The sequence below is a fragment of the Mizuhopecten yessoensis genome, unplaced genomic scaffold (genome assembly GCF_002113885.1).
Source record: "Mizuhopecten yessoensis strain PY_sf001 unplaced genomic scaffold, ASM211388v2 scaffold3753, whole genome shotgun sequence".
Taxonomy (NCBI): domain Eukaryota; kingdom Metazoa; phylum Mollusca; class Bivalvia; order Pectinida; family Pectinidae; genus Mizuhopecten; species Mizuhopecten yessoensis.
In genome coordinates, this window is record NW_018405202.1 from 57,344 (window position 1) to 71,525 (window position 14,182).

At 38.1% G+C, this 14,182-nt stretch overlaps 1 protein-coding gene across 1 annotated transcript; it reads right to left on the reverse strand.

The window, feature by feature from the left end:
- Nucleotides 1–461: 461 nt before the first annotated feature.
- On the reverse strand, nucleotides 462–13,798 carry LOC110447989 (solute carrier family 43 member 3-like). Its single transcript, XM_021494003.1, has 10 exons — nucleotides 13,476–13,798; nucleotides 11,584–11,630; nucleotides 8,661–8,737; nucleotides 8,330–8,422; nucleotides 7,935–8,196; nucleotides 7,367–7,552; nucleotides 3,451–3,552; nucleotides 2,611–2,776; nucleotides 2,157–2,277; nucleotides 462–1,374 (listed from the first exon to the last, which is right to left on the reverse strand). Exons 1-10 carry the CDS (start codon nucleotides 13,796–13,798, stop codon nucleotides 1,216–1,218), a joined length of 1,536 nt encoding a protein of 511 aa, XP_021349678.1. The 3' UTR covers nucleotides 462–1,215.
- Between the last annotated feature and the right edge of the window lie 384 nt (nucleotides 13,799–14,182).

A 14,182-nucleotide genomic window follows, 5' to 3' on the forward strand; every position in this document is an offset into this window, starting at 1 on the left:
TGCTTCGTACTCTGACAGAAGAGACCATGTTGGTACCATGACAGTATATGACTAAGCTCGTGCTACAGTAGATGACTGCCTCGTCCTCTGACAGAAGAGACCATGTTGGGACCATGACAGTATATGACTAAGCGCGTGCTACAGTAGAGCACTGCCCTGTCCTCCGACAGAAGAGACCATGTTGGTACCATGACAGTATATGACTAAGCGCGTGCTACAGTAGAGCACTGCCCTGTCCTCCGACAGAAGAGACCATGTTGGTACCATGACAGTATATGACTAAGCGCGTGCTCCAGTCGATGACTGCCTCGTCCTCGGACAGAAAAGACTCCTGAAGGTCCGGTCAATACGAAAACTAGACATGTATTGTTTCCAGCATGCAACTTACGTAAGTGATAGATAATTGTATAACTTATAAATGCGTAATATTTTCAAATAACAGAAAAGAAATCATTCGTTTATAAACTTTAATTTTAACACAAAGGACCAGTAGGTCTTCAAACGTTGCGACACATTTAAAATGTTAAAAGTGAAGCTTTGATATTCCTTTTTTCAAATTGATCATTCTTATTTAAATTGATAAAGTACACTTGTTTCTCCTCGTGAATTCATATGCAATACAGCAAACTGTTATCAATTGATATATATGTTTTTGGTAAAATATGCTAACCAGAGTATCAAAATGAAGCAATTTAAAATTCCATGCAAGTGTTTATTCAGGAAAAAGAAAGAATAGATACATAACTGTGATAATGTTGTTGCGAATTCACATCCTCGTTGTGAAACACTTCAAAATACATATTCACTTAAAGAAGATTATAATACAGCATTAACAATAATATTGATTGCATTATTTAGCATGATATCTATTGTCTGTGAGAAAGTGAAATTGATCTTAAAGCTATAGTCATCAGTATTGACGATATTCTTTAAAATATACCACGAGTAATATAACCGTGTATCGATTTTACTAATATTTCAAAATTTACGTACAAACTGTAAAGCAGTCTGGAGACTGTGTTATTTATTTTTTGTTTGATACTTCAGCCAATAACAATAGTAATAAATTATACATATAATTTAGTAAGGTCTTACTTGACACAATTCAAAGACACGTATATGATTTTTTTTAATATTCTTGTCCATGACACTGGGAATGTCTGATTTGTAGATACATTTGCGAACAATTAAGATTCAAACTTTGAACAGCAGCCATTACAATTTTGTCGAAAGTCCTTTCATGTCCTCGGAGCCGACACTACAGTGAATAGTGTTGTCTGTATCTCTATCGATCGATCTTCGTTTTTGGCTCATGAAAATAAGGACCGGATGTAGAAGGGAGATAATCGATAAACACAACAGGGCAATATTTACCTGAAACAGAGAAACAATATGTATGATGATGATGATGATGATGATGATGATTTCTTAAAGTCATTTTTTTTTATATTTAGGTAACATATTTATGTCAGATGTTGTGATTCTAAACAGAATATTTCCAGGAAAAAACAAGTACTTTACTCGAGAAAATAATCGGTTTAAATTTAATACAAATATATATATATCTATTTCTGTTTTGAGTTCCTGATTCTTGAAAAGCGTTCAATATTCTCCCCGTTGATGACCTGTTATATCAATGAGCTAGGTTTCTACTAACTGTGTATATAGTGAGTACTGACAGGGATTGCATCAATCCATACAAGGGATGTTTAGAAGTATTTAACGGATTATTTCAAAGCGTAACAGGTCGTCACAATTCCACGACGCTGAATTTCTTCTTTGTGTTTATGATGGGTTTACATGTACGCTTGAGACTAAGCCCAATGTTTTCAGCCTAAGGTATCTCATTAAATGTAGATCGTCGGGTTAATTGTATTATTTTAAAAAAAAAACAACAATTGAACATACTTCCATCGCTTTATTTTCTAAGAACTTTCTTTAACATTGCAATAAGTATATACTACCATACATAGACAATAGGGAATATGTAGTCCCGGTATATCATGACTAGCTACATGCATGACAAAAAGGTTTTGATAATTGTAAAATAGCCTTTTTTGTCAGGTAGATAATAAAAATAAAAAAATACTTTAGATAGATAATGTTATCATTAATAATAAAAACAACATAAAGGAATAATAAATACGGTAACTTACGTGTGTCATAGCGCCATCGTATTTCTCTGTCCACGTGAACAAGGCATATTGTGTCAAGGTAAGGACACCGGAAATGGAAAAGGCCAGTCCAAATAGTACACTCATGAATTTCTCAGGAAACCTTTAAATTGTTTTAGACAATAAACACAGATTAAATTTAATGACGACCACACCAAATAAACATACATGTACACAAACTTACAGCTAAAATTGGCAGATGGATGTTCTTGTTTTGGCTCGGAAATGCCAAACCTTGAGAGGTGATACCAGCATGCGTTACCCTTAAAAGATCCTATTTGTCACAAATGAGATAACGCATATACATGCAGACTTAACGGGGAAAAAAACAATAATATGTTCAGACTCGTTTTGAAATAATCTCGATGTCATTTACAACTATTCCGACATCCCCACATCAAAATCTGACTGACGGCGTTATAAAACATTTACTCACGAAATTATGATAAAATCCATGTTAACACTGAAAACGAAGGAACGGAAAAACGTCAGCACAACAAAGTCAGCGTACAGAACAGCCGTCGAGGACAGGAAGGCGAGGGAGGATAACAGAATGGCCAAGCATGACGTCACTGTGAGGGGGATTACTGTCTTCATTGTTCCTGAAAAAAGTAAAATGATGCAATGCTAGATTTACGCAAGTTTGTTTTCTTGACTCTCAATGTAACAATCATTTTTATTAAATAATTGCGATGTAAAGACACTTTAAATCGGTAAATATCAATGTTTTATTTCCCAATGTTAATCACCAATATATATGCAGCGTTTTTCTGAAAAAAACTCCCTCGAATCGTAAATGTAAATTTGTGAGCCGTCAGCAATATGCCGTGAACGAATCAGTTTTTCGAGTAAGTGTATCGGAGTGACCATGCATCCAAGTTAAAATAACAATCATTACCACTGGCTCAACGTACAAAATTTATTTGACATCACATCTATGACATCAGTTTGAAATGAAAGCACGTGATAAATGTTTTCAAACTAAAAACAACAGGCTTATTTGATAAATGAATTATCTATTTCACGTCTTCAACATTTATGTAATAGACACCGCAGTACACACGAAAACTATTATATTTTCATGTGATAAAATGTATTTGTCGCCAGCATACAATGTATATGTGTTTGTATGCTTTGGTGGGCTATATATTTTTGATAATAATGGGAACAAAAATGATATCAGGCCCGATCAGCGTTGGTTACCAAGTTTTTTTTAACATTTTCTCACCCTTGTTGCAAACGTTTCTTCCTAATCTCACTCCATTATACCACTTACCTGTAAACCACCTGTTTTGTGTCTCAAACACCTGTCCAGCAATAAACGAGGAAAGCATCCCTCCCAACATTGTGTAGGCCATGACGTCAGTGAAGTAGCTCACTAGAAATAATGACGTCACCAAATATTTTTGAAAAAAAGAGATAAGTTATGACAACAAGCAGCAAACTGGTTGATAAAATTTCTTACTTAGCTTCCTTCTCAGGTATTTTTTTGTATATTCCTGGATACTCTACATAGATAAGATAAGACAGACTATACTCCTACTGAATCGGGGTTGGTTACATTTGTATATCCTGTTCATGGGTATTTTGGACTTCAAGATGGACCACTTTTATCCCACTACATGTGAATCTGATGAGCCGACTAATGTTGGAGCCCTAAATGAACAGTGGGTTCTCCTACGTTTTCAAAAAAATAACATGGAAGAAACCGAAGCTGATCTGCCACTTTACCCCTTACAACAACATTAATCTGCTGTCCACTTTACCCCTCACAACAACATTGATCTGCTGACAATTTTACCCCTCACTACAACATTGATCTGCTGACCACTTTACCCTTCACAACAACATTGATCTGCTGGCCACTTCACCCCTCAAAACAACATTGGTTTGCTGGCTACTTTACCCCTCACAACAACATTGGTTGGCTGGCCACTTTTCCCCTCACATCAACATTGATCTGCTGGCCACTTCGCCCCTCACAACAACATTGGTTTTCTGGCTACTTTACCCCTCACAACACCATTGATCTGCTGGCCACTTTCCCCCTCACAATAATATTGATCTGCCGGCAACTTGACTACTCACAACAAAATTGATCTGCTGGCCACTTTAACCCTCACAACAACATTGATCTACTGGCCACTTAACCCTTCACAACATTAGTTAGCTGGCCACTTTACCACTCACAACAACATTGATCTGCCGACCACTTTACCCCTCACAAAAACATTGATCTGCTGACCACTTTCCCCTTCACAACAACATTGATCTGCTGACTACTTTACCCCAAACAACAACATTGATCTACTGGCCACTTAACCCTTCACAACATTAGTTTGCTGGCCACTTTGCCACTCACAACAACATTGATCTGCTTACCATTTTACCCCCCACAGCAATATTGATCTGCTGACCACTTCACCACTCACAACAACATTGATCTGCCGACCACTTTACCCCTCACAAAAACATTGATCTGCAGACCATTTTACCCCTTACAACAACATTGATCTGCCGACCACTTTACCCCTCACAACAACATTTATCTGCTGACCACTTTACCCTTCACAACAACATTGATTTGCTGGCCACTTTACCCCTCACAACAACAATATTGATCTGCTGGCAACTTAACTACTCACAACAACATTGGTCTGCTGGCTACTTTTCCCCTCACAACAACATTGATCTGATGACTACTTTACCCCTAACAACAACATTGATCTACTGGCCACTTAACCCTTCACAACATTAGTTTGCTGGCCACTGTAGCACTCACAACAACATTGATCTGCTCGCCACTTCACCCCTCACAACAATCTGCTGACCACTTTACCTCTCACAACAATATTGATCTGCTGGCAACTTAACTACTCACAACAACATTGATCTGCTTACCATTTTTCCCCGCACAGCAATATTGATCTGCTGACCACTTCACCCTTCACAACAACATTGATCTGCTTACCATTTTTCCCCGCACAGCAATATTGATCTGCTGACCACTTCACCACTCACAACAACATTGATTTGCTGGCCACTTTACCCCTCACAATAATATTCATCTGCTGGCAACTTGACTACGCACAACAACATTGGTCTGCTGGCTACTTTACCCCTCACAACAACATTGATCTGCTGACTACTTTACCCCTAACAACAACATTGATCTACTGGACACTTAACCCTTCACAACATTAGTTTGCTGGCCACTTTACCACTCACAACAACATTGATCTGCTGGCTACTTTACCCTTCACAACAACATTGATCTGCTGGCCACTTCACCCCTCACAACAACATTGGTTTACTGGCCACTTTAACCCTCACAACAACATTGATCTGCTGGCCACTTTACCCCTCACAACAACATTGATCTGCTGACTACTTTACCCCTCACAACAACATTGATCTGCTGACCACTATACCTCTCACAATAATATTGATCTGCTAGCCACTTTACCCCTCACAAAAACATTGATCTGCAGACCATTTTACCCCTCACAACAACATTGATCTGCTGACCACTTAACCCCTACCAACAACATTGATCTGCTGACCACTTAACCCCTACCAACAACATTGATCTGCCAACCACTTTACCCTTCCCAACAACATTGATTTGCTCACCACTTAACCAGAACAACAACATTGATCTGCTGGCCACTTTACCCCTCACAACAACATTGATCTGCTGCCCACTTTACCCATCATAAAAACATTGATCTGCAGACCATTTTACCCCTCACAACAACATTGATCTGCCGACCACTTTACCCCTCACAAAAACATTGATCTGCTGACCACTTAACCCCTCCGAACAACATTGATCTGCCGACCACTTTACCCCTCACAACAACATTGATCTGCTGGCCACTTTACCCCTCACAACAACATTGAGCTGCTGGCCACTTTACCCCTCCCAACAACATTGATCTGCTGTCCACTTTACCCCTCCCAACAACATTGATCTGCTGTCCACTTCACCACTCACAACAACATTGATTTGCTGGCTACTTCACCCCTCACAACAACATTGATCTGCTTACCATTTTACCCCTCACAGCAATATTGATCTGCTGACCACTTCACCACTCACAACAACATTGATTTGCTGGTAACTTCACCCCTCACAACAACATTGATCTGCTTACCACTTTACCCCTCATAACCCCTTGTTGCCACTTTCCCATGGAAAAAGGAGCAAAAGGGAGCTTACTTCAGGTGGCGAAAGTGTCCAAATTGAATGAGACAACGCAACTACTTAGTCATATGACGTCAAATTGGTCATTTAACTGTCATCGCACCAACATTTCAGGACTTTTTAAGAGGTTTCCTGACAAAACAACAAGTGACATTATTCTAACATCTGCGCATTACACTGGAAGGGGAAGATTAACTGGATTTTTTACATGTCTGCTTCGATGAGCTGCCCTTTGACCACTTCCGTCAACACTACATGCAGTAAGTACATCACTACGATTGATCCTGCGCTAGAAACAAGATATTCGACTTATATAAACCACTCTTGTTGGTCCGGATGTTAGTGCGCGGGTGGTTTGAATGTGGAATGAAACCGGAGTACCCGGAGAAAACCCATGTGATCGGGCAGGTGCACTCATACTTTTTCCTATCCGATCGGGGAATCGAAACGCGACCGCGTTGGTGAACGGCAAGTGCGTTATCCTCTGTGCCACCTGCCGCCCTTCTGTGTAAGTAAATTGATATGTACAATGTATTGCTGTTCTCGATTTTAAGAGGCGAATAAATACGTAATCATATGGTTAATGGGGTAAAAATCCAAAAATATTGACATTCCTGCAATGTCACCATCCAAACACTTTGTGGATGCCAAACATGTGTCACCAGAAAGACGTGGGACTGATGTTGTACTCTGTGTGTGCGCGCAAGGTCAACATAATGCTTTAATAGTTTTCTGTGAAAAAGACCACAGCAAGAGTATAAAGAAGTATCATAAAAACCGTAAGGGCACAATAACGACAATGGGTGGACTTACATACGGACTATTGAAAACAAAATCGAGTATGTGAGAAGAAATGACGTTCCAGGTGTTCTCGATTGATCACGTGATTTGGTATAAGATGTCGTCTGTTTCGCTCCAAATCTGAAGAAAATAAAAGTTTATTTGGTAAAAGTAAAGGCGGAGGTGAATAGGCGGATTTACTCACCCTGTCCGTCATTTTCCAGGGTCTTTACCATCAGTCTGTTTACTGACCCGATGAAATAGAAGAACCTCAGCAGCAGCGCGGTGAACCACAGTATGTGAAAGAAGTATATACGGGAACATATGATCGATCCGACGGGAGGATAAATGACGTCATCGGAAGAAACGGAAGACGCTGAAACGTCTTTTTCTGTAAAAAATAGTTAAGTATACAAGTTAACGGGATTCCGAAATATATTATTTATACCTCGTAAATGCAATGTCGAAAGCTTAAGAATATGTAATGTATCAGGAAAATTGGATCACGTTCCCTGAATTATTGCTCATGGTCTATTCGTGCACATGTGAAAGAAAGAAGAAAAAAAATTCGCCCGAGGGGCTATAAATTTATACCTGCGGCCTTCTGGAATTTACTACCTCTGAGTTTGTGATAAACCTAACTGTGTAATACATTATTAAGCTTTGTGCTGTTCTAACCTTAAACATGTGTTGCTAGATTAAACCTGGTATACAAAGGAACTTTAGTAATCGAGATATACGTAAACGTAGCAGAACATCTTAAAGATAAGTACCTTTGTCCGTTACTGATTTCGGTGGGGCGACTTCAAACTGTTTTTCGTCGTTATTGAATGTGATGTTAATACTATCTTTGGGAAGTTTGACGTCGTCGTCCATTTTTTTCTGCTTGTCCTCATCACTTCTGGCGTCCGATGAGTTTAAAGTCTTATTCTTTGAACCAGGATGCAATAGCGTGTAGAAACCGGATATGACGACACACAAAATGGCGACACCGATGTAAGAAAATCTGCGGTTGATGCCGCTATCGTGCAGAGTCTATACGAAAGAATGATATAAATCATATATTTAATCATATATATATAGTCGTACAAAATCTAAAGGAATGTCTTTAAAGTCTGATTCGCTCATCAAAATATTTCCTATTTTACAGAGACACTAAGAGCTTTACCTTGACAGCCATCTGTGTCACAACGGAGGAGTCGAAACAGCCATTAAGGAGACCGACATACACCGAGGAACCCTTCGGCAACAGCACTGCCACCTGGCGGTAAAATCATGGTTATGTACATTTAACAAAAACATTTAGTACTTTTTGTTATTCACAGGTAAGACATAATCATGCTGGCCATGTGCGACAAGTATGGCAGTATAGAAATGGGCTTTAGTTATAGACAGATATGGAAGAGCGGGAACATGTCGGCCTTCCACGACATGGTCGGAGATTGTTCCCGGAAGTCATTGTAACATGTTATGTTCAGATACATTTTGATATTGCCTACCTGCATGCTAGATATGATAAGTGAGATCCCAGCCACGCCTACCAATACTATCCCAGGGAGCACAAGCCAGGGTAGTTCTGAAAAATACGCATATACCAATTATTTTTCCAATTATAACTAGTTCCCGCATTCTTCACATACAATGTAAAAACTGATTCGATGTTAAGCCATTAAATCGGTAAATAAATAACGCTTCGTATATCGGTTGTATGTTGTTTGGAGGAAATTGGAATGAGTTTGAAATAGGTACTATCCATACCCGAAAATCTAAGGATTTACATGGTTAGCTATCGGTAATAAACAGTTAAGAAAAAATCTAAGGATTTAAATGGTTAGATGTCGGTAATAAAGAGTTAAGAAAAAAAATAAGGATTTACATGGTTAGCTGTCGGTAATAAAGAGTTAAGAAAAAATCTAAGGATTTACATGGTTAGCTATCGGTAATAAAGAGTTAAGAAAAAATCTAAGGATTAACATGGTTAGGCGTCGGTAATAAAGAGTTAAGAAAAAATCTAAGGATTTACATGGTTGGTTGTCGGTAATAAAGAGTTAAGAAAAAATCTAAGGATCTACATGGTTAGCTGTCGGTAGTAAAGAGTTAAGAAAAAATCTAAGGATTTACATGGTTAGCTGTCGGTAATAAAGAGTTCAGAAACTAAATACTGTTAAAGTGGGAATTTTCGCGTGCAAAAATGTTCGCGTTGTGACTCTTTACCCTGATTATAATGTGGAAACGTCTACATAGTAAATAGTACTGAAATATATATAATCTATTTATGTATAATCTACATTATATATTTATAAATTTTCGCGTGCATAAACAATTTCGCGTATACTCTCAACGAGAAACACGCGAAAAGTTGTCCCCAAATCTTAAAAGTTAAAATGATCACACGGACAGAGAAATTTTCGAGCGCCTGGCCCATATTTTAAGTTAGAAGATTACTTTAATAGAATTAACAAACTGTGTGGCAGAATATCACTTGCTCAGACTTAAGTATCGCTTTAAACGATTGTAAAGAAATACTTAAGCCTCTTAATAGTTCAGACAAAAAAAGATTATAAAGTAACAAAATTATGAAATATCGTGATATCATCAAATGGATTGGGCACAGGTTATAGCTTCTATAAGTTGTAATAACTTGGGCCCAATCGTAATGTTTGTATCTGATATTCCCAGCGTAGATGTGATATGGCAGGGATCGACTCCACTGGACTGACCGTATACTAGGGTTCACAATAAGGTCATGGTCAGAACTATAGTCGGTACATCAATATGGTCGAAATTTGAAATATTTAGGTGTAACATTACAAGTGGTTACAAGTAATAACATACTAAACCAAACACAAACGCATTTGTCAAGTGCTTTGAAACTTTATGAAGGATTCTTGTACTACTGCATTGGAAACTGTTTATCTGGTATGACATTAGCGTTAATAAATCATTTCTGAAGAGAAGCATACCTAATGAAGTTTATGAAAATCAACAAACAAAATCAGCAGTAGTGTTCTACTTGTAAAACTGCAACGTGAGAAGCCCAGGTGTCGAAGAACTTTATAATTATGAAATAAATCATATCGCTCTGACCACCGGAGCTATCTGGTCAAAGGTAGAACCCTATCGACAATTTCATCCCAAGCAAAATTAAGGAGAGGTTACGAAAACTACTGACGCGTCTGAAACAAATGCAGGAAACGTTACATTCCGACCGAGAATAGAGAACTGGTTTACAAAATCACTGTCACCGATTCGGCCTAGTTTAACACGTGGCAACAGGCTAGATGCGGACATTGCTTTAGACATTCCTCATTGCAACCTTTCAGAAGCGTCGTGTTTTCGGTGTAATGGCTTTCACGTTACCACATAGATGACCAACATCGTATTTGAAGTCATTCTATGAATGCTATTGAGATCCCATCACAATAGAGAAGGACCGCTTTGAAAGGGAGTAGCTATAGTTACGGGAGGGTAGCACATGCTACCAAGACTGCCCTGGTATTTAGTCTTGGCATTCTCACCTCTGCCGCTGCAGATTTCAGGTTCTAATCCGCGTTTTGTTTCTCTAATACAACAGCACGAACTGACGCTACCGCAGGACAACGCTCTGCCACATGTATCGACTCGACTGAAAAGACTATCTCTCTAGTTCAGTATGTAGACGTTTGAGGCCCTCAGCCGCCGCAACTCGAGGGAGTACAGACAATATTGGCGGGTCCAGAATGTCCGTCAACTCAAATGGGTTACTCCTACTATCAGCATCAAATTAGTGTTTAAAGTGAATGAATCATACATCCCGTTATTTTTATTTGGACAATAAAAAATATATTCTAGGATGCTATTAAAATTCTCGTTATTTACTCGATTACGTTTCTTTCTTCTTTTCATTCTACTTAAACAAAAAATGATAGTCTCATAAATAAACCATTCACCTAGTTCAATACAGACTAAGTAAACAAAAAAAGGGCGTTTACTGAATTATTTGTATCTTGTGCCGGGATATTCTCTGCTCAGACGAAATTTTTCTACTTGAATGGCTCATGTCTCGTGCACAAAGGTGAATGAACTCGAATCATAAGCTAACAAAAGTACAACACGAAGTCTATTTCAATACATTGGTTTTCAGTTTTAAGTTGTTTGAGTGAGTTTACATAAACTATTAAACAGAGCCTACAGCACAGCTTAGCATGGTTTGTCAGGACACAGACATTTAGGTCTAGATAAGGCCACGTTGAAGATTCTGGTCCCAACAATTGACGTTAATGAGTTTCAAAAAATGTCTAATTGCCATGAAAAGTTGCTTCGGGAAAACATTGGGACACATTTTTTGAAACTCATTTGTGGATTTGAAAGTTATTAAGTCTTATTTTTCTTTACACAACAATTATTATGTTAACTAATATTTTCTGTTTTGTCCCGACATACCTGGAGATGTGAAGCCAAAACAAAGCACGCCGATGACAAGGATTAACCTGGAATAGAAAACTGGAAATTGTCAATAATGTTATGTGGTTTGTAGTAAACGTGTATACAAATGCTATATGTTCGCACCGCTCCTGTTAACAGATATGGTTACTTGAAGATCTTACAACACCCCAACAGGGGTCACGTCAAAGGGCAACTTCAAAACGTTATTATATTTCTAACAAACCACTCAAACCATTCTAAAAGCACATTGCACGCAGATTTGGATTCCAACATCAGAGTGCTCCAACAAACTCTACCACTGTTTGGATGTGGTGGAGCCTGTCATCGGTTCATTATTTATCGTAATCTGTTTAATGTTTAACGACACTTACTAGATCACCCAGTACTCTCTTGTTTTGAACCTAAACCAACACATTTATCAAACATTCCCTTGTATATCACATTCTACACGGTGTTAAGGAGTCCGCCATTTTGTAATAATCTTTTGACATTACCACGGTTTTTTATAGTGACAGGTGTGTTCCGATATCATAATATCATCAGTTACAGAAGGTATCAACAAGGTAAGCTCTCATCTGATTGGCGAACACAGAGGTCACCTTCACGTGGCCTTTAATTGGATATTGTAAGGTCAACCAAACGACATATAATTTACTAGATTGCTGCGAAAATAAATCTAATATTTAATTTGATGTGTGTATACCAAATTCAGAACGTTTGTTGTTCAATATAATAAGAACAGCAAGTGTCTTTTAAATCTTAATTTACGAAAGACATGGCGAGGGCGTTTCTAAGTTGAGATAACTCGTGCCTAATCCTTTTTATTGAATGACAAATAAAATATGTTTGAATCAAATATGGCGACATAGACTGGTCAGTTATTGTCAGTCCAAGTGGAGAAATAAGACAAAAAAACAGGGAAAACCCCCAGAAACTCTGAGTCAAAACAAAACTGGAACTAACGAATCCCCCTCCCATCCTCCCCTCCCCCGCCGTTGGTCCAAGGAGTGAGAATTTCCTGGCCACACATGTGGGGTGTGTAGTTTACCAAGTTGTCTATGACACATTGGTCACACAACAACGCTGAGATATTACAGTGACAATTGAAGTCGTGATGAAAGATGTAAAATAATTAAGCGAAGGTTTAAGCGTCTCCGGTTGAGAACACACAATTATTGGTTAAATGGCCAAACGAGTATAAAATAAATTGGGGATTTTTTCTTATTTCGTATTGAATGTCATTGCAGAGCAAAGTATCGATATTTTTCACGATCGACAATATCGGTACATTTTAACCTACGCGTGAAATATGTATGCTATTTATAGAGAAACCCCATACATTCCCTAATTATTACATTTTCAAAGTACAAAGTCGGAAATGTTACCACATTAAAAATGTACTGGAAATTGAAGGGTAACCTTGGACGCAGTGTTCTAATAACGTCACACTTGAAAAAGACAGAGAGTAATGTTGAGGGACTACTCTGAGCGTTTTTACCGTTTCCTGTCAGTAAATGGTACGATTCTTTTATGCAGAAGTAATCAATTATGTAGTTGTGTGAATACTGTATTGTGAACAGAGATAACAACTTAGTCTACCATCTCTTCGTCCACAGCTGAACAGGAAACGTGTAACGTTCGATGCAGTGAATGGTAAGGACCGTTCTGATTGGTCATTACTTAAGATCCGTTCACACTTTGACAAACAATACTTTTGATATTTGTCACAAGATGAAAGATATTAGATGTATGAAAGTTGATACAATCCAATATTTCAGTGTCAAAAAACGTATATAATACATGTATGTAGAGTATAGTAATAAAAATGCCTGGCAGTACTACAGGTGATGACATTTATCATCACGGTTCTAATAAAACTCCATACTTACCCGCTGAGAGTCCGTATTTCCCTCACACCAAACTTGAAGTAAAGTTGTCCCGTTATGACACATATCACTGTAAATACTGCTACACCAATACTGAAGATCAAGTTAAATCTTTCATCCTGAGGGAAACAGTCTTCACCGGAAACCACATAACTTCCATTTCCGGAAGTGACGTTATCGCCTTTTTTACAGAGGTCTTCAAATACGTGCTCCTGTTTTAAGATGTAAAGTAAGGAAGTCCATCCGTACTGCAGACCACCAAACAGTAGCACCTCCAGTAAACTTAGCAACACAACAGCAGTTAGGCGAGCTGGTGACACCGTCATTGTTTCGGAATAATGCTCCTAGAAATGAAGCGTCGTTCAGAACTTAAAGTGTAGTAATTGTTTAACACTGATATATTGAACTCAGCACTGATAATAATGTAATAATTGAAAACAGATAAAAACAGCAAATACCTTTCCAATTCAAATACCTATTTTCAAGAACAAGTTTTAACCAGTATACAACCGTAATTCTAGCGCAGTCGTTGTAGGTGCTTGCTTAGTTTAGCTAACATTCAACCAAGTATTTCTTTTTCAGATAAATTATCTTCGAATCGATTTTTCGGATTTAAAAATTTTAATCGAAAATAGCTTCGAAACAGTTTTTCAGATATACATAATATTGATTGAATAATTCTATCCTGTTCACCCGAACTTTGAGCAGAA

Excerpts from the sequence above, each read along its gene's own strand:
- LOC110447989 (XM_021494003.1), bottom strand. The coding sequence starts at position 13,798 with ATGACGGTGTCACCAGCTCGCCTAACTGCTGTTGTGTTGCTAAGTTTA. Across the intron at positions 11,631-13,475 it reads GAAATACGGACTCTCAGCGG|GTTAATCCTTGTCATCGGCG; the intron begins GTAAGTATGGAG and ends TTTCTATTCCAG. Across the intron at positions 2,777-3,450 it reads ACAAAACAGGTGGTTTACAG|GAACAATGAAGACAGTAATC; the intron begins GTAAGTGGTATA and ends TACTTTTTTCAG.